Source organism: Hippoglossus hippoglossus, chromosome 19, assembly GCF_009819705.1.
Source record: "Hippoglossus hippoglossus isolate fHipHip1 chromosome 19, fHipHip1.pri, whole genome shotgun sequence".
NCBI lineage: Eukaryota > Metazoa > Chordata > Actinopteri > Pleuronectiformes > Pleuronectidae > Hippoglossus > Hippoglossus hippoglossus.
In genome coordinates, this window is record NC_047169.1 from 11,567,042 (window position 1) to 11,590,572 (window position 23,531).

At 44.5% G+C, this 23,531-nt stretch overlaps 3 protein-coding genes across 8 annotated transcripts; 2 read left to right on the forward strand and 1 right to left on the reverse strand.

The window, feature by feature from the left end:
* The first annotated feature begins 769 nt into the window (after positions 1 to 769).
* Positions 770 to 10,290, forward strand: LOC117752415 (tumor necrosis factor receptor superfamily member 12A). The gene is made up of 5 exons (XM_034569678.1): positions 770 to 1,180; positions 6,760 to 6,858; positions 6,948 to 7,091; positions 8,029 to 8,077; positions 8,834 to 10,290. Exons 1-4 carry the CDS (start codon positions 1,099 to 1,101, stop codon positions 8,067 to 8,069), a joined length of 366 nt encoding a protein of 121 aa, XP_034425569.1. The 5' UTR covers positions 770 to 1,098; the 3' UTR covers positions 8,070 to 8,077; positions 8,834 to 10,290.
* Positions 9,863 to 20,508, reverse strand: znf646 (zinc finger protein 646). 4 transcript variants are annotated; one of them, XM_034569668.1, is made up of 5 exons: positions 20,175 to 20,508; positions 15,798 to 18,604; positions 14,496 to 15,575; positions 11,101 to 13,994; positions 9,863 to 11,054 (listed from the first exon to the last, which is right to left on the reverse strand). In XM_034569668.1, exons 2-4 carry the CDS (start codon positions 18,398 to 18,400, stop codon positions 13,106 to 13,108), a joined length of 4,572 nt encoding a protein of 1,523 aa, XP_034425559.1. In that variant the 5' UTR covers positions 18,401 to 18,604; positions 20,175 to 20,508; the 3' UTR covers positions 9,863 to 11,054; positions 11,101 to 13,105. The 4 variants fall into 4 exon arrangements, with proteins under 4 accessions (XP_034425559.1, XP_034425560.1, XP_034425562.1 ...); XM_034569669.1 differs by lacking the exon at positions 20,175 to 20,508 and adding an exon at positions 19,815 to 19,951; XM_034569671.1 differs by lacking the exon at positions 20,175 to 20,508 and adding an exon at positions 19,282 to 19,426.
* On the forward strand, positions 19,471 to 23,150 carry znf668 (zinc finger protein 668). 3 transcript variants are annotated; one of them, XM_034569677.1, is made up of 3 exons: positions 19,855 to 19,991; positions 20,568 to 20,809; positions 20,840 to 23,150. In XM_034569677.1, the coding sequence occupies exons 2-3, from the start codon at positions 20,576 to 20,578 to the stop codon at positions 22,598 to 22,600; spliced, it is 1,995 nt and encodes a 664-aa protein (XP_034425568.1). In that variant the 5' UTR covers positions 19,855 to 19,991; positions 20,568 to 20,575; the 3' UTR covers positions 22,601 to 23,150. The 3 variants fall into 3 exon arrangements, with proteins under 3 accessions (XP_034425567.1, XP_034425568.1, XP_034425566.1); XM_034569676.1 differs by lacking the exon at positions 19,855 to 19,991 and adding an exon at positions 19,471 to 19,547 and having other exon boundaries at positions 20,568 to 23,150; XM_034569675.1 differs by having other exon boundaries at positions 20,568 to 23,150.
* The last annotated feature ends 381 nt before the right edge of the window (positions 23,151 to 23,531 follow it).

Consider the following 23,531-nt stretch of genomic DNA (forward strand, 5'->3'; position numbering starts at 1 on the left):
TTTGTTTTTCATTCATTAGTTTTGCGTTAGCCAAGTGTTTGAAACGTCATGTTGCTCGCGGCGAATCCTGCGAAGAGAGGCTCAAGAGGAAATTATCCCGCTGGCAGGAACAAGTCGGAGGCTCTCACTCGGATACATGTGTTCTCACATACAGCCCCTCTGGAGAATGTCAGGAGATTATCTGGAGTTTGGTGCATGTCTGAAAGCGGCTCAAGACATTTCTCTCACACATAATTAAGAGTCCAATTATTCCAAGCGACGCACATGAGGGGGTCCTTGGAACCTTTCCTTTCTTGTAGGGGGGGTCCTTGGCTGAGAAAAATAAGATGAGAAGTGAAGAACACCAGAGCTCTCCATTTTTGCAGGAGACGGTGTTCTAGAGAATAAACACACAGATTATGTGACTTTAACTCTGAGCAGACTTTCCCAAAGGCCTTAGAAGCCAGAAAGTTTTTCCTAGTGAGTGTCATCTGTTTCTGCCTCAGTTGCTGTTCCTCTCTCTCTCTCTCTCTCTCTCTCTCTCTCTCTCTCTCTCTCTCTCTCTCTCTCTCTCTCTCTCTCCCTCTCTCTCTCCCTGTGTGTGTGCATGGGACCAGACTCCTGCCAGGGCCTTGTGTTTTTTGGCACGGAGGAGGGTATGACGTCGACAGGCGTGGTAATAACAATGAGAACACTATTAAGTCCAGACTACCCAGACTCTCTGCTTTGTGGATCGAGGAAAAACAAAAAGGGTGTGGCTGTGAAAAATATAACAATGTGTGTTTTAAAGAAAAAACACACTTCGTGTACCTGAGCTGGGTTTGAAGAGAAACTTCTCCTCTGGAGCTGAAACACATGAAACCGCATACTATGCTCGTGGAGTTTCCTGTGAGTGCGCGCACACAGCCCGGCCAGTACAGTACATAGGAAATGACTCATAGGAGTTGAACTGTGAGCGTGGGTGTGTGCGCTATTAAAACAAGGAGCAGACTCCTGCGGGTGACTCACTCTGATGCTCGCTTTTCCATGCTGAGAACCAGCACGGACTGACTGCGCATCACATGCACTTTTCGGGAATCGTGTAGCCGACGGAGAGCAGCTTCCCCCCGGGCACACACCATGGCTTCTGACGCTCTCTGCGCGCTCTGCGGACTTATCCTCGCGGCCGTGGCCAATTTCCACGTCGTGAGCGCACAGAAAAGTAAGTAAAACGCTCTTATTCACACAAAAACGTGGATTTTAAAAGCTGAACGTAGAATCACCGCTTTCTGTTTGTGTACGCAAGTGGGGTTGCTTCTGCTGTTTTTTTCTGGCGAGTTTTACGCGCAAATGCTGGCGCGTCTCTTGTTTTTGTGTGAACATGGATCAGAGAGGGCTGGTGTGGTCCGGCTGTATAATGGAGTCAGATAGTAGGGGTCTGCTTACAGAGCCGCTTCCTTAACCAGCTGCATTTCTCACCGGTTCCGCATTCCGATCGCCTTATTTCACCCCGTCCATCCATCCGTGCCCCTGGGTGAGAGAGGGACCGGCCACATGGAGAGAGGGCGACCAGCCTCGTGTGTCCGTTTTTGCGCCAAGATCCATTTCCACTATCTCACAGAAATGTAAAAAAAAAAAAAAAAAAAAAAAAAGGAGAAGAAAGAGGAGGCTTTGAACTTTGTTTCCACAGGCATCTGAAGTTTGGACGTGATCCCACAGAGTCAGATTGCAGTGAGAACATGAAAAGATGGAATAATTATATGGATCAGGATCATTTCCTCGGATTTATTACAGTCACCAAATGTATTTTTTTACGGGTAAACTCAAAGCATGTTCGATTTAGGCTCCATCTGTGTGAAAGCATCTCTACATCTGGACATCAGCTGTTGGTCCACCCACCCCCTTCCACATTATGACAAAATACAGCACCCCCACACCCAAAAGCACCCTCTGTCACGCTAGGTGCTGAGATCTGCCAAGGTCTTCTTGTCATGCACACAGGAATAAATGGTTCCAAACTGTGTGTTTCACAGATTTTTTTACATCCTGAGCCTTGAGAAAGTTTTGTGGCTGTCAGGTGACCACATCTCTGCAGCTTCCTTTTTTTGTTTTTTTATCGAATGCCTGCTGTTGTATTGTCATACACAAATTAGTGAGAAATGAAACCACAAACGTTGCACTGAAACAGATACTCCAGAGATTCAGCTCAGGCTCAAACATGGCTACCATCTTCTCATCTGTTTAATCAGCACTTTCTTGTCGTTTGATCTGAACAACAAAAAAGCCTCCATGACCCAGATGTGGCTTTTGGGGGTTTTGGCTGCATGTCAACCAGGAGTCAAGGTTCAGTTCCTCCCAGTGACTTCTTGAACCCTCCAGTGTGAGTCCATCTGGATCTGATGGACGAGGCACTGCTGAAACCATCGGGCTCACAAGAGCTGTGACACATTTTTGTACCGTGACCGCAGCTTTATAATGAGTCAGGCGAGCTGGGCTGTGGAGGACGGAGAGTCTCTGGGGGCCTGTGCATGGGGCTGCAACACATCCAGAGGCGTAGAGGTCAAAATGCCTCAAACATGACTTCTCCAGCAGGTGCCTTCTCGACTGCAGCCGGTGAATAATGACCTGCACTGACTGGTTGTCAACATCTTATGAATCCTGTGGAATGTGACCAGTGAGAAACGCACACGGCGCAGCCTCCTGTACATTTGTGATGTAGGCTCCGGACCTCATGGGAAATGGAAATATTCTTCTAGATTTGAGTTTAAAAATGCAAAATGCTCTGGTTGTGAGCGATGACACAAGCCAAGTGAATCCCAAATGTTTTTCACACAATGGTGCATTCGGCTCTTTATGTCCCACAACCTCCAACATGAGAAAGAAGCTTTTTCCACCTCTCCTATTGAAAAGTTATTCTAGTTGTTTAGTATTAAAAAGCACAGAAGACTAATTTTAAAACTAGAATGACACTCAGAGAAAACATACGTCAACCAAGGCCCAGCATTCCCCGAATGAACCCACATTTAACTTCACGAGATCCACATTTTAATTTGGATCAGTCCCCCAAATATGCCTGATTTTTTCATCAAAATCCATCAATTATTCTCTTTAGACACTTTATTTCTGTGTTTAGGAAAGTCGGAGAGAAATCCTGATACCGCTCCCTCATCCGAATCCACACCAAACTCATACCTCTTCCTTAAACCAAATTTCATGCTAATCCGTCCAGTAGTTTTTGCATAAACTTGTTTACAAACAAACCTACCAACAAACAAACAAACAAACGGACAGGGGTGAAAACATAACCTCTTGGCGGAGGTATATCTGTTAGCTCTGATGTGTAGTGGGGCAGAAGTATAAAGTAATATTCACTAGGAATATTCATGTCAGGCACAAGTACCTCAAAATTGAGCGAAAGTACAGTATTTATAAAGAAAATGCAAATTAGTGTAAATATACTTCCAACACTGATGAGATTACGTTGTTTTCTCAATCATTTGATCTATACAATATACGAAACCTTGCTTGTTTTGTTTTCAACCAACAGTAAAGAATTTGGAAAAAATAACAATTTACACATGAAGCTCAATTTATTTGTCACAAGAAATCCTTTTCAGTTGGAAGCAGCAGATTGATGTTTCCAGGGAATCCTCTCTGAGGTTTGAATAAACAACCCTGATGATGTCACAGGGATGTCATCTAGATTATCTCAACTCGGCCTTGAGCCTTTTCAACAGAGCAGTATTCAACAGAAAGCAGAGGCGTAAACTGAAAGATGAGGGGATATAAGAGGCAGGGAGTGTCAAAGGAAAGATGTGTTTGAGTTGCATTATGGGAAATGAATCGTGCCGTGACTAGAAATCTGAATATCTCGGTCTATGTAATTAAGATTTTGGATTTGTTTCTACCTCCCCCAGTGAGGTTAAGGAGGTTATGTTTTCGTCTGTGTTTATTTGTCTGCCTTGGTGTCATGTAGCAGGAACTACTGCAAAAACTATTACCTAAACGGATTACCAGGAAGTTTGGAGAAAGGGTGCCGTACGGGTCAGGAAAGAACCCTTTAAAGATTGGTGCGGCTCTGGATCAGGATCTGTCAAGTTAAATGAATTAATAGATTTAAATATGGTTGGGCCTCGGTGGAGGTGGTGCCCCTGTTACTTCTACTACTGCCCAACAGCTACTTACTTTTCTGTTTTAACCAAAACTTTACACCTCATATTTAGATTAAACCAGTGGTACTCAGTATTATTTGGTCCACATACTTGATGCATCAAGGAGACCAGAAGGTGGAACAATATACAAACGCTAACACAGTAACATGAGCAATTGTCACCCCCCCCAAGTCTGGAGATGTCTCCCAGAGCATCCCAGTATATCTTCCTCTACTTGCGACACCCATTCCAACAGCGCATCCATGAATGGCTAGAATTGCTGTCACTCTATGTTACATGCAGGTGTTCACATCCTATTGGATAGTTTAGCCTAAAGTATGGATACCTAAATCACATTGTGTCCTTACGTCTTGCCACTGGTGAAATACACAAAAGAGTTGAAGTTGCTGTCTCTCTGTCTGGCGCATCTGAGTTAGATATGAAAGTCCCTCAACATAGACACTACAATGTACTGTTGGTTGGGCCTTTATCTATAACCAGACCTTGGTACTGCGTAGAGAGAGAAGGGAGTATCTGTGGAATTAGACAGACACTATTCTCCTGTACAGATATAATATACAATATATATAGTGGCATATACAGTAATGTGTGAGGATGGTCAAAAAATCCTCAACACTCACGGAAGAGTAGTGTCTAGTGTGGGCGGGTTGTCAGGAGTTGTTAGCCGAAACATTTCTCCTCCGAACTACTCGTGTCATTCAAATAGTTTTCTAATCATTTCTAATCATTCAGACAGTTTTTTCTTCCCGACACCATCAATCACCTCATTCCTCCCTCACCTCCTCACTACCATCAGATTTATTCAGTGACCCAACAGAGCGACGCTGCTACAACAGTGAAAAGCTGCTGAGAGTTCTGCATCAGTGGCAATCTATTAATTGAATTTATGTAAATATATCAGTCACAGGGGCCATTTGTACAATGCTGACAATACTTCTGCACTAGGACTTAAACGTGGGTTTTAATGCAGAGATTCTACTAGTAATGGAGTATATATACGGAAAAATACTCCATTACAGTAGACAATATCTTGTTTTTGTAGCATTTTAAATGAATTGCTCTCTTTTAATTCTGAATGTTTGAACAAAGAATGACGATCACCATCTCATCAAACATCCAGCATCTCCTCGTTTCATTGGTCGCGTCTTGTGTTCTTTCACCCATCTCATTAAAGGGATAGTTCACCAAAAAATGAAAAATCCACTCATTATCTTCTCACCACTGTGCCGATGGAGGGGGTGGGTGTGAAAGTGTTTGAGTCCACAAAACACTTTTGGAGTTTTAGGGGTAAACTCTGTTGCAGCAGAATCCAATCCAATCACACCGGCCCCTCCATCGGCACAGTGGTGAGAAGATAATGAGTGAATTCTCCTTTTAAAACCATCCCTTTAACGTGACCTTGTGTAATAACACGGCCTTCCACACTGTCGGCTCCCGAGCTTCATCGTCACAACATTCATTTACCGCGGTTGTCATGGAAGCAGCTGCAGCGTCCCACTCATTCGTACGTCAAACTCGCCTCCCTGATAGTTTTGATGTTGCTTTCGGTGATGCACGTCGAACATGAAAGCCACCACAAACTGTGACACCAATCAGGCTCAGTGTCGCTCTTCTTTATCACGTTGAACACAACAGAAGTTCATGCAAATACACATGTGGGACGGTTACTGAACTATCTGATTCTGTGTTACTTTATCTGGGACACGTCGGGTGTTGTCATCTTTTTAGGCTGACTTCATGTTGTAATGTTGTTTTGCAGAGGTTTGTTTTTCAGCTTGATGTCACAACACTCGCTACTTCATTCCTGACCTTGGGGGAATCAGCTCCTTCTTATCCCAGCCAAGGATGTGAAACCCACAAACACTATTAAAGCAGCACTGAGTTCACTCTTAGCTGTGTCACTGCCTCAGGGGTCTTCATCGTGTGCACAGCTTTAATTGTTCAGCTGCCACAGAGAGAGGAGCAGCTTTCTACTGTGTTTCAGTGAAGGTAGACATTTTCTCCCAGAACACAACTGCCGCCGACCGCCGACCTCTTTCTCATAGGCTCGTTCGTTTATTCTTTGGAAGTCGCACACGTCCGCAGAGGCAAAAACAATGCAGCGGAAGCACTCTTCGAAAACACACATCCTGCTCTTCGCACACCGCCCGGCCCGCTCATGCACCCAGAGTCACTGAGTGATCCTCTCTGGTGCAGTTAGGTTGCATCAGCGGTCTGACACAGAGGAATTTCCCAGTTTAATTTTATAAGAAGAAGACAGCCACAGAGTTCCTCATGTGTCCCGCTGCAGGTCACAGCTGCAGTAACTGATTGCAGCTGGATGTCTCCCGCGAGTCAACAGATTGTGGTTTATTGTATTTAAGCATTTTCATTTTATTGCAGTGGGGATTGTGGTTGCTCTCTGAAGCTTTTGCATCAAATGTGTTCAAATATTACCCCAGATCGTAATATTTCATTTGCTTAAAACAGTGTTGAAAATTGCATAAATACATAAATGTTTAGCCTTGGAAGAAGTCATAAACCCTCCAGGGCCAAGCCTTGTTTCCCAGTGAAAGTCTTGGGGATTATAAAGTGTCACAATTGTTTATGTCTGCTGTGTGTGTGTGTGTGTGTGTGTGTGTGTGTGCAGGTCAGTGTGGCAGCTCAGATTTTTGGAACTCAGATTTGGATAAGTGTGTGCCGTGCGCGTCGTGCAAGCAGTACCCCAAGACCCCGTCGTGCAACACATGTAAGAAACCGGCTCCGCCATGACTGATTCATACATTGGTTCACTTTCTGCCAGTGTTGCAGGTTAATCTGTGTTTGTTCTATCCCCAGGTAAAGATCCGGAGATCTCACCGGATGTGTGGAAACCTGCGGCCATCACCAGTTTCTCGGTGCTCGCCGTCGTGCTGGTCGGCGCTGCCTTGATTATCGGGGTCATGGTGCATCGACGCAAGTCACACAAACGACCTCTACGTGGTGAGATCCTCAACACGTGAAATGTGATATTTAGCTTTCAAGCCATCATTGTTGAAAATGTTTTTTTAATCAAAAACCCGTGTTCCCTAACTGCGATGCTGTAATCCATCGCTTTTCAATAAAACTCTGCAGTGTCAAGTTGTAATTTATACGTTAATTAAAGAAATCTGAAATGTACTCTTGTGCAAGTCCAGAACAGGCCTTACCAGCCACCAATAACATCTTAAAATCAATTCTCAAATTCACCGGAAAGTCAAGAAAGTAAAGTTTCTTTTACAGCATCAGGAAATAACATATTAGTTGGTATTCACAGATCATTTTAGAAGTGGTTTACACTGCGTTCCCTGGAAAAGAAACTACTGTATCAGAGATTTCAATGTAAATACATCTGTGAAGACACAGAGTAAAAGATATTACAATAAGATGCATCACATTAAACCCTAACATGGAGGAGATATTAGTGAAAAAGATTCTTTTTGGGGTTAAGTTACCTAAAATCTCTGAAAATATTTTGGGATATTTATTTGGATCTGCACCAAATTGCACAGAGTCATAAACATCTGACCCCTAAATATGAGTGATTCTTTTTTCATCATGATCAAATGGTGAAAAAGCTGAAAACAACCTATCTTGCACTGAAAAAACATTCCTGGATCTGCATTCTGATTTGAATCCGCACCACAATTTTATGTCTTCTTCCCTGACTCATATCATATCCCTCCACCCAGTTTTTGCGTAATCCTGCTAAAGACAATAGCTGGCGGAGGTGAATTTCACACATTTGTTGAATGCGTTGCTATGAAGCCTTTTGCAGCTGTGTCACATATGAAATGACTCTTATTGTGTTCCTATTCATGCCTAGAAACGAGTTGTGTATTTAAAAACACAATACATACTGGGAAGTGCTCATGTGTTTCTTCTTTATTTTGTATTACAGAACCCATTGAAGAAACTGCGGGGCCACTTTATCAAGCTTAAACATTTCAGTAAGTATGATTTTCATTTTCACTTAGTTGCTAAGATATGAAGTTTAAAAAGTAAGAACATTCATTTTACCTGACAACAGTTTGATGACTAAACAATTGTCCATAATGTGAGAGCGAGCGATCGACAGCGTGCAGGATTTTCTTGTGTTCTTTTACAATTGATTTGGGATAAAAAAATGCTTTGGTCTCAAGAGTCGCCGACCACACCGGCATGATCAACCATGGCTGGTTCAGGACGCCAACAGCGTAAACTCAGAGCCACATGGAGCGCTGCTTTCAATTTCAGTCCAAAGTGCTGCCATGAGACTCTATGCTAAGTTTTGTTTGGTGCTCATAGGCCAAGTAAAAACAGAGATATGATTTTATTTTACACACGAGTGAAAGTATGCAAGATGAGGATGGTGCAAGCGTTGCGTTTAACTAAATATTCTTTGTTATATTGAAAAAACATCAGCCCAGGGGGGCTCCTAAGGGTTAATTTAATTGACTAAATTCATCAAAATAAATTAATTTAATTGAGTAACTTTTCTGAAATATATTAAATTAACTTAATTTAAATAAATCAATAAAAAATGTAAAATAAATGAAATGTAATTAACTTCAGAAACAACTTGATACCAGATATCAGTCCACATCGGTCAAACCTCAATTGTAACATACGGTTGATAACAAATGTGACTGTAACTGTAATTGCGTACATGTGGGTAAAATGATGTGAATGCAAAGAGAACTGAACGGTTGTCATACCCTCCACAGCCTCATCTTCCTCTGGAAACAGATGTGACGGAACCGAGCAGCGACCGGCTCACAGCTGGACGCAGGAACCTCTGGACCATGAAGTGTGTACTCTGAACGCAGAGTATCTCCTGACCAGAATCGGACCAGTTTTATTTATTAGACTGTTGAAGGGATCACACTCAGTCCCATAGCGACCACAGGACTTAACGAGCAACTCTCACACCGTAACATTATATTAGAGTGGTATCATTTTCTGACCACGTGTGCCTCTATATTCCATGTAAATGAGATCATGATCCAGAATAGCCTTTGTGGGTTTATATAGATATTTGATTCAGCATCAGGACTAACCTACAATCCCACGCTCCTGTTTAGTGTTGTGCTGTTCTCCAGCAGGAATCCAATGAATGTAACACAGCTAGTGCCGTCTGCTGGGCTGCAGTCTGATCCCCTGCTATTCTGCAGGGTTACAAGGGGTCTCCCTGCTAGTTATGTACCACAACAGCCTCTTCAAGATAAACCATATGTGAGCAAGACAAACTGTTTGGCACATTAAGGCCATTTGAATGTAGCTTTTTGTAGGTGAAATGTATTCTAGCCTTTGTCCCTGACTGCACCTCCAGCTGTTCCAACACAGACCCTTTACTGCAGGTCACAACAATGTTTATTTTTTTTTTCCTTTCAGTTTTAAGGTTTTTAGCTGACTTTTTAAATTCTCCTACTATTACATCCCCAGAATTCACGTTACCGTCCCAGCGTTAGCGGCACAGGATGCTTGAAACACTAGAAACACACAATGCCAGCCAACTAACAAGAGCAAAGAATGTACTGTACTGAAGAGAATGACACCCACAGTGTTTTGGGCGCAAGTTACACAATCACAACTAACTCGGATTTGTCGATTGATGATCCTCAACAACAGAAAAAGGCGATGCATCATGTCGAGATGTCAGTAATTTTGTGGACATTGAAACCAGTGAAAAACATGGTGGGGCAGGATTGTTGTTTTCCACTTTTTCTTATAGTACAAAGTGGTTTTTTGTGGGTTTTTTCATCTTCCGACCATCTTGCAGTATGTGGTCACTGACAATGTTTCAGGTCTGCTTTTGGGTGAAATGCTTGCCCTGTGGCAGCGACATTAGGGAATCACTTCAAATACAGATACGTCCACATTTCTATTTTTGTGTTTAGATGTTTATATTATTTATTTGTAAGTATCTTGCAGTGTAGCATTGTTTCAAACTGCGAGGGACAAGCACATGTGTAAAGGGACTCCAGTGAAGATTTTTCTATTAAATTTCTACTCAGCCAGCCAGCGATGTTACTGAGCAATAACTAACACTTCCTGCTTATTCCTCATGCTTCCTGTCTAACTGTATATACTGTACATGCACTGGCTTCTTTTACTTAATGCAATCCTATAAACCGCTTTGTGTACCTAAAGTATTTTCACAATAAAACTGACAATTTAATAATCCGAGGTGTATTCATGACTTTATCAGTTGGACGAATATGGACAAGAAACAAACACACTTTGTTTTTCCAAGTCTTTTAATTCATGTCAACTAGTTTTATCAATAATTTGCTCATATTCTAAACTACGCTCTAACAAATAAGTAAAAATCTACGCTTCTGAGTGACAAAATAGTTATATAAATATGAATTAAATACTGAGCAGACATTTGCGAGCACTGAAAACGCATTCAATCAGAACATGTGGTATATGTTTTTTTTTATTACACAATAGCTAATCTAGTAGTTTTCTCCCGCTGAACAAAATCTTGCATTGAATGTACAGAGATCCAGCCGACATTTTTGTTCTAATATTTACAGAGAGCTCTGAGATTAACGCACACGCCACAAATACCAGGCTGTGATTGTGATCAATGACAGAGGAGTGAATGTGTTAAGTGCCACAGGGAATTAGAACGTGAACCTCGTACAAAAATAAAGTCAGTTTACAGTTTTAACTGAAATGTGTATCCGTCGTTTTACATGTAGGCTACCATGGCATATGACAATGTCAGTTAATACAGATGAACTTTTAAATAATGTAACAAAGATGGCAGATGGGAAGTTATGTGTTTTTTTTTTTCCAAGGCTTGTGTCAGAATATCGACTCCAATGAAGACAAATGAGATGAACTCAGTCTGTGCACTGAAACAATTTCAGCATATTGCTTAAATATTACGACCCGCTGAACGAGCGGAGGTGAACCATCAAGTGGCCGACTCGTTTCCTGTCGACGCAGCAACAAACGACAACATCTCGGCCGCGTCATCGACCTCCAGTCCTCCTCAAGCTAAAAACGTCGCAACTACGCATGTGCAAATTCAACTCAACAACGGGAGAAACAACCACAGTAAGATTCTGCAAACGACAAAAGTAAAACCTTAAAACTGATGCTTCATTCATTCCACGTCTTACAATATGTAACTATCTGAGTTTGTATGGATACAGTGTATTCCCCTACAATTACGCTGCGTGAGGCAGTAAGTAGCAGAACTACATAGGCAGGGCCTTCTATGAGGTATTTCTTACTTCTGACCAGTGCTAAACAAACATACGCACACACGACATACAATGTTAATGGCATGAAGAAAATCAAATTTCAGATTGTTATATAAAAAAAAAAGGCCATGTGTTCACTTATGGAGATTCAGGTTTTCTTTAAACAGAACTCGCTTCAGAAACAACATTCACCTCAGACAACTTGGCAAAAAAAAATTGCACATTTTTTATAGAACATGAGTGATTCATGAAATCGAGACAGTAAATCCACAAAGCTCTGGTATGTTGGCAGTGACGCTTGTGCTTAGCAGAAATTAGGCATCCCGGCCACATGTGTGTTTGAATTTACAGATGCAAAGTCATTCTATTTGATTCATATACAGCATTTGTGACCGAAAAATAAAATGATGGCGATCGAGGGGAAAAGGGAACCACTTCCCCTCAATGTTCTTTTTCTGTTGTTAAATGCTTAAGACATTTTAAATGTTTGGTGGCGGAAAAGATTCATAAATCATCAGAATAATTAAAGAAAAATCAAATGTAGCAGACAAACAGAAAAACATTGTGTTTTACAGTATAACAAGTAGAGTGAGAGGTGGTTTGTCTACATTTAACTGCTACAATCTGTTTATATTTTAGGCACTGGCTCTTCTACATAACTGACGCTTTTTAAAATTCTAACATGGATAACGGTGCGCGCTGCATGTTGCAGCTGCAGCTACACGGAGTGACTGTGACAACCGTTAAACGAGATCAAATATAAACATGTCGAAATGGCACGAGTACAAAGAAAATGCTCTGTTCGCTTCAAACTGATTATCTACAAGGTTTTACACATCAGGTATGTTCCTTTTGAAGGTTTCCCCTGAGTGCTGCCAATAACACACCATCCTTGGCTCAATTCATTCCTGCCTGTTGTAACCGATGAGAGTTAAGGAGTTAGAGATCCACTGATGAAGTTCCTTACAGGCTACATGAGTTTCAGAAGACAGATTTTCTTTTTTTGTACAACATTCATAAAAAGTTTTTTTTTCTAATAAAATATGGACATAAAATAACAGGAATAAATTAATAAATACATCAATTTTAGCATACAAGGTCACTCAACTTGATTATTATTAGCAGTACAACTATTAATATGATTTCAGTAAATCACTTTGCCACTGACCTTTGGACACACCCAGAGGTATTTGACTTTATAATAACAGGCTTGCCCTATGTGAGCTCCCAGAGGAAAAGCGAGCAGTCCTCCGAGATTGACGGCAAAGCTAACAAAAGGATTCAAAGATAAATATAGTTTGTATATTTTGTTATCTAAGGAACTTACAGAGGCACTGAACACATTTGTACATAGCAAGAGAGGAGAGATCACCAGTAGTCTTACAAAAAAACATGGTATCTGTGTTAATATTCTTACACGGACCTGGGCTGCACTTTTCTGTTCACTTTGGTTGGTCATTGAGGAATGATTGGCGATCGTTTTTTTTAAATCGCCCGCCCTGTATTCTGGGATCCTGTGTATTCACAGAAAAACATTCAGGCCGTATTAAAAGATGACCCTCTGGAGACTTTTCAGTGATGCTGCCATCTGTTGCCGAGGTAAGACTGGGTATCAGTAATGAAATGTGCATTTTCAAAAAGGAGCCTCTGTCCGGACCAAGGTGCACTTTCTGAAGAAAAAAAAAAAATACTGTTTTACAATTACTGATAGAGGGACAAATACGAGATCTATAAGAGGATTCGGTTGTCCTCGTCTCTTGTTTACTCTGCACCACTACTCTAAAGGAAAGACCCCATGTCCAGGTCCATAAACGTGTCAGCGTCCATGCTAAAAGAAGAGTCGTAGCTCTGCGTGTTCTGGTGCATCTTCTGATGGTGCCGCAGGTTGGACTTGCTGGAAAAGCTCTTATCGCACAGCAGGCAGGCGAAGGGCTTCTCTTTGGTGTGGATCCTCCGGTGACATATGAGCTGAGTGGACACGCGGAACGCCTTTCCACAATCCAGGCACTGGTAGCGCTTGGGCTCCGTGTGAATGCGCCGGTGGTTCTTGAGGGCCATCAGGTTGGAGAACTCCTTCTGGCAGATGGAGCAGAAGAAGGAGCCCGTCTTGTGGCTGTTCTTGTGGTTGAGCAGGGAGCCGGCGTGGCGATAAGTGCGGCCACAGTGCTCACAGACGTGGCTCTTCTCCTCCGTGCCAGCGGTGTCGTTCGGTGAATCGGGGATGCTTCCTGGAATGTGGGACAGAGGTGGTGGAACCGGCTTGTGCATGCCGTCAATGCCCATGGTCGGATTTATTCCTGAGTCCCAGCAGAAGTTGTTAGCTATGGGTTCATCCGCAGCTTGTTGATAGGGGCCCTGATCCCTGTGGTGCATGTCGTGGTGCTGCTGGTAACTGTCTGTGGTGGGAAAGCTCTGCTGGCAGAGGTTGCAGACCACAGCCCGCTCCTTCGAGTGCACCTCCATGTGGTTCTGCAGGTGTGCGACCAGGCAGAAGGTCTTGCCACACTCGGGGCAGCAATGACGTCTCATCTGAGAGTGAATCTGCAGAGTGAGAGAATCAGGAAATGTCTGGAGACACAAGGTACAATGGTGGAGGTTTTCGGAGTGTGTCTTTTTATGGTTGAGGAGGGAGCCGGCGTGACGGTAGGAGCGCCCACACAGGTCACACCTGCAGCAGGGATATGTTTATGTTCAGTCCCTAACACAAACTGCAATCCAGATCATTCAAACCAATAGCAAATTACTTCTAAAACAGCAAATTACTGATACTAATATACCTTTACTATCATTAAACATTACAATACTGTAAAAAACTAGATTTTTAGGCCAATATTGCTCATTTAAAAGTAGCAGTAAATACATAAACATCATTCATAAGGAATCTGTTCATATGTTTTTTCAGTACTTAAATCAAAATGTGGATTGAACAGGACATTTTCCAGGTGAAAAATAGACTTGTCAGTACTTTCTGGTGAACAAAATAAGCAAACTATTTATATACTTCTGGTAACTTATCAGCCTAAATTATGCTCTCATACAGTTACATCTGCAATAAACTAATATTGGCCAATACATCTAATCAGTGTGGTCAGGATAGTTTTCTTAAACAAAGAGAAAATACATGAGAACAATACGTTAACACTGAGGTCAAAATCAAACTTTAACTCACGTGAAGCACTTGTCTCCTCTCTCCGACTGCTGGACTCCAGCTCTTATCGAGCTCCCCTGACCTCTGCGGCAGCGGTGTCTCTTCAGACCAGACCTGCCCTGGAAACTCTTCCCACACGCCGCACAGCTGAAGTGACTTGCCATGCGGTTGTGGACCCTCTGGTGGTTGTGCAGGATGCTGGCGAGGCGGAAGGCCTTTCCGCACGTGAGACACACGTACTTTTTCTTCTGCGTGTGGATGCGCGTGTGATTGCGCAGAGCCATGGGGTTAGTGAAGGGCTTAGAGCAGACGGTGCAGCTGAAGTGTCCGGTCTTGTGGGTATTTTTGTGGTTCAGCAGTGAGCCTGCGTGGCGGTAACTGCGATTACATATGTTGCATGTGAACGGTCGCTCCTCCTTTCTTGGAAATATATTTGTTTGGGCATCACTGCTGCCTGAAGGTCCATCGCAGGTGTGGGCTGCCAGTTGGTCAACGGAGAGAAAGGCCTGTTTACATTCCTTACACTTAATGGCTCTGGGTTTCAGGCCCCGTCTGCTTCTGGCCCCTTCGTTTCTGAGGGCCACACAGACGTGAGCTGATAGCTGCTTCTTGCCTCTAAAGCCTTTTCCACAGTTTTGGCAAGAGTGCTTTTTAAATGCAAAGTGGGTGCGCAAGTGGTTTTTCATTGCTAGTTGATTGGAGTAACTGTTGTTACACACAGAGCAGCAATATTCACCAGTTTTATGGGAGTTTCTGTGGTTGACCAGACTTCCTGCATGGCGATACGTACGACCACACTGATCACAGGCGAAAGGTCGTGGGTCGCCCGTTTCCTCAGATTTGACTGAAGTCTCATGCTTTGTTTGAGCTGTTCCCCCTGCCGGTAGTCGCCTGGAGCGCCGAGCGGAGGTAGAGGCCTGATTGGAATTTGAAGTCAAGGGCTGCATTCCTCCATCTGACCTGGTTCCATTCATCTGCATGAGGGCCTGGATCTGGCTGTTGAGTTCCTGGATTTTGGCCTGGTTCTCTTTGTGCCGTCGCTGGTGGTTCAATAGCTGCTTCTGAATTTTGAAGGCTTTCCCACACTCATTGCAAGTGTGTCTGTGGGAGGAGAGAAGACCAAATTAGTTCATTCGGAGTTTGAAATACAGGGGACCGTCTACGCAAGGATAAACGCCATGATGACAAAACACAATTGTGACTCTACAGGCCAATTTTCAGTTTTCTGCCATAACAACTATTCATTAGTTACAACAAGCATTGACAATTTGTAACATGAGTGACAAATGAAATAATTGTACACCTATTAATGATGTTACCAACCTCTTAATGTCAAAGTGGGATCTCTGATGGTTTTTTAAGGCCAACAGGTTGTAGAAGCGTTTCTGGCAGACAAGACATCTGAATACACCTGTTTTGTGGGACTTTTTGTGGTTGAGGAGGGAGCCTGCGTGTCTGTATGACCGTCCACATTGATCACACTTGTACTGACGAGCCTCTGTGGCGCCTGTTTCTTTAACGCGACTTGTGTCCTCATACTGGGCAACGTCGTTCACTTTCATTTCCTCTTTACAATTGGCTGACTCATCTACCCTCTGTGCGGTGCAGCCATGGTTCTCAAGATGATGGTAGCTGGTGCAGAATATTCCACAGCTGCCGCAGATGATACTCTGTGGTTCCTCCGTGCCTCCGGACACATCGCTGGTGTTCATATGTAAATGATTTTCGTCATCTACCTGGTCCTTGTTATGTACAAGCTGATGGGTAATCAAGTCCTGCCTATTGGCAAAACTTTCCCCACATGTGCTACAGATCATCATCTCTCCCAGGTCGTCTTTCACTTCTTCATGGGAGGACATGGATGAAGGCCCTGAGCTTGCAGGAGTGCCGTGAGACTGTGTGTGCCCTCGGAGGTGGCTCCTCAGAGCCCTCATGCTGGTGTAGCTGTTTCCACATAAAGAGCACTGATAAAGATCTCCATCATCATCGTCCTCCTCCTCCTCGTCAGCGTTATCATCCTCTGTGTCACCATTCAGCTGATGACTGCTCATATTTTGGTGGAAATTTTGTTCGAAGTAACTTTGATCATCATGGCTACCATTCAGACCATGGAAGTCGACATTACTCACTGGGTTTCCAACGGAATAGTGACCATTACTGTCCTGGAAGTTTGCATTACTCTCACTGCTAGTTGTGTCATGCTGCTGTTGTAACAGTGGGCAACTGTGAGACTTGATCCCTGCAATGTCTGCAAAAGTCTCACCGCAGTCTGCACACATGTGCCTCTGCATCAGGTGTTCACTGTGAGGTAGATGCACTGTCATATCCTGGGAAAAGTCCTGATTAAATTGCTCATGGTACAACGATCCATTGTTGTGGTCAAGTCCATTCTTCGGATCAATATCGAGCACGGGCTGGGTGTCGTCTTCCTCCTCGTGTGAGGAGAAGCAACCCTGTTGATTCTCCAGAGTCAGAGGCTCCGAGGAGAGCCAGTCCCCCTCAGCGTTGAGGCTAAAAGATGAAGACTGACCTTTGTGGAGACGAAGATGACTTTTGAGGGCAGCTAGGTGAGGATAACTCTTCCTGCATACGGAACACTGGTAAATCCCAACCTGATGTGACCTTTTGTGGTTGATGAGGCTCCCAGAGTGGCGGTAGCTTTTACCGCAGATTTGACACTTGAAGGGACGCTCATCAGAATCTACAGTGGAAGACTCCTCGAATTCCGCTGTAATGTCATTGTTTTGTGTGTGCGCCAGGACAGGATCGAGAAGGCTTGCGTCTATTATTGGAGGTTCTCCCTGAGTGCTACTGGAAGATGGAGTTTGATTATTGGAGCAGTCCGAGTACATGTGACCATTACTTAATATTTGCTCCTGTGGTGGATCAAAACCTCCAAGATTATCTACTGATGATACTGAGGGAATATTATTTATAGGAGATGCATAAAAATTTGACTCAGGCGAAGCAATACTGTTGTCGTATGATATATTGTGGCTCTCTGACATGGGATCTTGAAGGCCAAATGACATAGATGAAGAGTTATGCATTTGGATGTGTTCCTGGAACTCTTCATCACTGGGGAACAGTACCTGACACAAATGGCAGAAATTTACTTGAGCGTCCTGGTTCTGAGGGGAAAACCGGCCTAGTGGTGTGCCGGTAAACGACCCGCCCATCGGACCAGGGTCTGTCCCGCTTCTCGACTTGTGAGTTCTCTGGTGGCTGTAAAGGGCAGCCATGTTGTTGAACAGCTTGAAACAGACCGTGCACTCAAACATTCCCACCTGGTGAGTCTTTTTATGGTTGGTCAGGCTTCGATGATGAATGTATGCTTTGTCACACAAATCACATTTGAAAGGTCGATCTGCTGCCTCATCAGAGGACTCGGCTTGTGCATTAGAAATGTCCTCCGTATTGTCCTCAAACGGGCTATCTTCTGTAGACATTCCGACACCGGCTAAATGCTCATCGAGATGATCATTCTCAATTCCATGACTATTTTCATGTTCAGGATATTCCTCGTCTAACTTCCTGAACGACTGCTCTTTTGCTCGCCTGGAGAGATGAACCTTCTCGTGTGTGGTCAGCTGTGTTGCCAGACGAAAACCCTTCCCACACTGTACACAGGAGTACTTCTTCTGTGAAGTGTGGCTCCGGAGATGACTCTTCAGGGACAAAGCGTTGGAGTTGTCTTTGCCACATATGTCACACTGAAAAGAGCCCACTTCATGAGTCTTTTTGTGATTGGCTAGGCTACCAGCGTGCCTGTATCCACGGCCACATTCGTCACATTTAAACTTGCGTTCTTCCTCTTCTTGAAGGTGTGCATCCATGTGTTCAAGTAGACTGGGCATATTGGGACATACCAGGCCACATTGTTTGCAAGGAAAATGTGACGTCCTGCCACGGTCTTGCGCTGCCATTACAAGCTATCAATTGAATTACGTGTGCCAGACACAGGGTGTTGGGGTATGCAGGGAGGAAATGCATTAGATGCCTTTCTTGTCTGTTTACAACTATTTGTCTTTACAGTAAGGTCCAAGGTATGTCCTGGGAGGAAACAGAGGACGTTGGGAACCAGTTCCACGCGACCAAGTGTTGACTTTAGGAGAAGCAGGCAAATAAAGCTGTTGAGGACAAAAGACAGGACAATTAGAGTAAATATATAAACTAAATAATAGAATTCCCTGTTCAAGTATACATTGACGTTATTCATAGATAATTGTAGTTTTTCTCCAACTAGTCCCTCTCTCTAACACACACATGTGGCTGTTGAGGATCAACAATAATCAAAACACATTAATTACTTAATACTGATCCCTGATTCAAATCTTTCAAAAGTAAAACAAAAAAACAATATGTTGTTCTAACCAGCAGGTGACCTGAAGTAGAGGCAGATGTATTAAGCTGAATGCACTTAGCTGGTAACTGTGCCCAGCCTGAGCTGTTTTGTTACATTTCTGCACCAGCATGCTAACTGAACTACCGCTAGCTATGTCAATAAACCGGGAGACCAACGCCTCTCGCTCTCTCTCTCCGGGTTCATTGCACCTACGAACATCCACAGTATCCGGCATTACAGACAAAAGCTGAACGAACGCACTCGTCCCCACGAGGTTAGAAGAAAGAGCCAACAAGTGGGTCACTGTTAAAACTGTTATCGCGGGGCAGGGAGCTAGCTAACGTTAGCGCGACACCAGCTAGCACCACCATCGCGGCTAGCTAAACAAACATTGCACCAAAAAGCCTGGAAGTCGTTTCAAATGCGGAAACGCGACTAAAGCGAGCGCGGCGGATTAAATACCTGCAGCAGCGGCGATTCAACGCGAGCCTCCGAACATGTTCCTTCATTCATTAGTATAAAAACAGTATTTACTGTAAAGGGCACCCCCCTTCCCCCCCGATTGTCTTTTTTTCTTCTTCCATCCCCTGTTCCCACATTGCTCTTGTTGCTAGGAAACAGGAAATGTGCAGCAGTGAAATACTTCCCTCTGAAGAGGAACTCGGTGGGTGAGCTAAAAGTTGGCGTGAAACAAAATGCGGCGAACTCAGCGATAAACCGACCACACAGCGAGCACTACACCCAAATAAAAACACGTGTCCGTCCCGATACCGCGCCTCTGCTTCTCGTATACATGCCAAAAACACGTTAGCTCCCCGGGATTAGCACTCGCAAGCTAGCTCCGTCATTGACTTGCGAGCCCCGGGAATGGTCCTAGCTTCGGCTCAGATCGCATGTTTACACAACGGCGAACACGCTAACTTCATCAGAGCGGTCGTGTTTTGACCCGGTGGCTCCAACGTGTGTGTTGTGATTCTTATTTTAGCATCTTTTACCATCAAACGCATTAAAATGCTGCACACTTGTCCGGCCGAGGGCTTTCGTCATCATGGTCCTAGAGCCGGCCCCCATCCCGCAGCCAGTCACCGCGTCTCTCCGTAAATACACTCGTGTACCAGACATTTTTTTTTCTCTCCAAGCATCACCCACCAGCCATTAATGTGCCGATTCAGGTAAGAAACGCCGCCGTTTCCCTCCCGCACGCACGGTGCTAAAAGCAGCTATTGTTAGCGAAATCCAGCCCGTGTAACGACGATGACACTGTGGGTGCAAGCGGTCCTAAAGCCAGCCATTTTGAGTTAGTTCTAAAAAAAAGAAAATGCGTAGCAGTCAAGCTAGCGGAGAGGAATACGTACAGATCGTGTCCGGTCGTTAGCACCATCGCGGGGTCTTGTGATGTTCGAGCCTCGTCTCCGCTCGGCCTCACGTCCGTCATTCATACACACTGTTCTGAGTCATTGCCACTTCCTCTGGCATCAAAGCGGTTAGCTTATTGTCCCTGAGGTCCTAATGCCAGCCATTTTGTGATTGAATGCACACCCACATATTTCTGCTATTATGTGATCATACACATCTTGTCCTTGTTCCTCATCAGCCACTGTCACTGACACTTTTTGTCCAGATAATCATGTCTTGTAGAGATTTAACCTGAAGCCCCTTGGAGCAGATCTACTATCCCACAATCTCATTTTGCTGATATGTTTATTTACATGATTATTACAAAGTCTTTTTATGTCATCTCTTGGCAGATGTAAAGATGGCCTCTCCTCAGCCTGGCAGCCCACGTCTTGCAGAGCAATGCACTCCCCCTTCTCAGGATGAAGAGAGCCAGCCGGAGGAAGAGCTGCCGAGGGATCGGCCTGCGAAGAAACGTGGCAGAGGCAGGCCTCCAAAAGCCAAAGCTTCCTTCAAATGCTCCGCGTGCACAGAGGCTTTCAAGAGTCTGTCAGCTCTGCGCAGCCACAAGCTGTCAGCGCACGTGAAGGACCGCCAGCAGCAGCAGCAGCAGCAGCCACAGCAGCAGCCACAGCAGCCGCACACATGCTCTCAGTGCACCAAAACATTCACGAGCAAGGCTCAGCTCTCAAAGCACGAGCGCACTCACTCGGCCCAGCGTCCCTTTCAGTGTCCCGACTGTCACAAGGCTTACAAGACCCCCACAGAGCTACGCAACCATAGCCGCTCTCACACCGGGGAGAAACCTTTCATATGCACTGAGTGTGGTAAGGCCTTCATGCAGGCTATATGCCTGAGGATCCACATGACACAGCACAGCGGCGAGCGTCCTTACTCCTGCCGTCAGTGCTCTAAGAGCTACCCCACCCTGTCTAAACTGAAGGTGCACATGCGCTCTCACACAGGAGAAAAGCCATACTTCTGTGCCGAGTGCGGCAAGAGTTTTGCCGATCCCTCTGTGTTCCGAAAGCACAGAAGGAACCATCAGGGCCATCGCCCGTATGCCTGTGACGAGTGCGGGAAAACATACACAGAGCTGAAGGACCTGAAAAACCACGAGCGCTCCCACACCGGAGAAAAGCCGTACCTGTGCTCAGACTGCGGCAAAGCTTTCTCCCGCTCCTCCTCTCTGGCCTGCCATCAGCGCATTCACTCTCAGAAAAAACCCTATCAGTGTGAGCAGTGTGGCAAAGGCTTCACCCAGCTGTCCTCGTACCAGTCTCACCTCCGCACTCACTCCGGTGAGAAGCCCTTCCTCTGTCCACAGTGCGGCAAGATGTTTTCCGACCCATCCAGTTTCCGTCGCCACCAGCGAGCCCACTTGGGTTTCAAGCCCTACCCCTGCGATAAGTGTTCCAAGAGGTTCAGGCAGCCGGCTGATCTGGCCGTGCACGAACGTGTCCACTCTGGAGAGCGACCCTACAAATGCCAGAGCTGTGACAAGGCCTTCGTGGCATCCTGGGATCTGCGGCGTCACATGCTTGTCCACACAGGACTCAGGCCCTTTTCTTGCACCGAGTGTGACAAGTCATTCGCCGAGCGCTCCAGCCTCAACAAGCACCGGCGCGTGCACTCTGGAGAGAGGCCTTTCAAATGTGAGGAGTGTCTGAAGTCATTTGTTGTGTCCTCAAGTCTGCGCAAACACGAGAGAACTCACCTAGCTGAGCAGTCGGAACAACAACAACAACAACAACAACAGCAGCAGCAGCAGCAGGAGACGGAGGCAGGATCAGCTTCAGGCTTCACCCCCCACACGACTCTCCCTCAGTTCTCCTGTACACATTGCGATGCTACATTTGGAACCTGGGATGAAGTTCAGGCCCATGAAAACCTGCACTCCATCGACTCCGCTCCCCCGAATGTTACCAAAATTGTGCCACTGGGCTCACACGTCTGCGAAACCTGCCAGGCGGAGTTTGCACAGCTGGCTGATTTACAGGAGCACGAGAAGCAGCATCCCAAGCCGAGGCCTCATGTCTGCAACAGCTGCGGCAAAGGCTTCCTCAACAAATCTGGGCTGCGTAAACACCAGAAGATCCACTCCGCCAACAAACCCCACAGCTGCCCCCACTGCGGCAAAGCCTTTCTGTTTGCCGCCTACCTTCGCAAGCACTTACGGACTCACGCAGACGCTGCCCAGGCCTCCCAACAACTCACCGACTTAAACATTATCCACACAGACCCGCTCCCCTCTCCTCCTCCCCCCAGTGAGGTTTCCCCCTCCACTGTCGAACCCAGCGCCGTATCGCTGACGGTCCCAGTGACTGTACCTGTGACTGGTTTTCAGACTCTGCCCGAGTACCTGGTGAAAGAAGAGGGACTGTAAGCTGTCCGATTTTTGGTTCCACAAACATTTAGACTGTTGCCTTAAATCTTTTGTGACGATGGGTCTTATTTAGAAAAAAATGGTATTATATTTCAAAATAACTTCCTTCAAAAAATGTCTAAATAGATTCTCCTACAATTCATTACACTGCTCTGTCACTGTTTTGTATTGCCATGATATTTGTAAGTTGTTACATATGATGTTCATATTTTAAAATATATGCGCTACTATAATTAGCCGATTAAGGAATTGTCTTATCTGTTGTAATCTCATAAAAAAAGTGGTGTTGCAAACATACAGTAAATGCTGATTACCGTAAATTGTTGTGATTTCTGGTAAACATGTTTTTATAATACATTTTAATTGTAGCTTCTCTGACATTTTTAACATTCTGTATATTTCCATCTTATAAACATAATTTGTTTTACTGTATAAGATATTTGTAATCACTGTCATCTGATATTATATTAAGTGTCAAGTAAAGAAAAAAAAAAAGAGTGGAATTCCTGAATATTAAATCAGTGGAATTCAATTTTTATACCAATAAAAATGTGTCCTGTGCAAAAACTAGTTTTATTTATTGTTTCCGTAAATGCAAAACCAACTGTTAAAAAGGGAGATGCCCATGAAATGTGAAGTGAGACTGACTCAGCACATCATTGGGTGGGAAACTGTAACACATATATTGATGACAATGAAAATTCTTTCCCCCAAAAGTACTGAATGCAAAGCGAGCGTGGCGTCAGTCCATTAGCTGGCTGCAAGTCTTAAAGGTAAGTTCTCATCTGTCACACTTTATTCCCATTAACTTCAATCCATACACACAAATGGAGGTGGGTGTGTATCTGTGCAAATGAGAACACGTGTTAAAGCGTGTGTGTGTGTGATTACTGCAATCTATTATTCAGCCGAGAAGTGAAAAATGTATTTT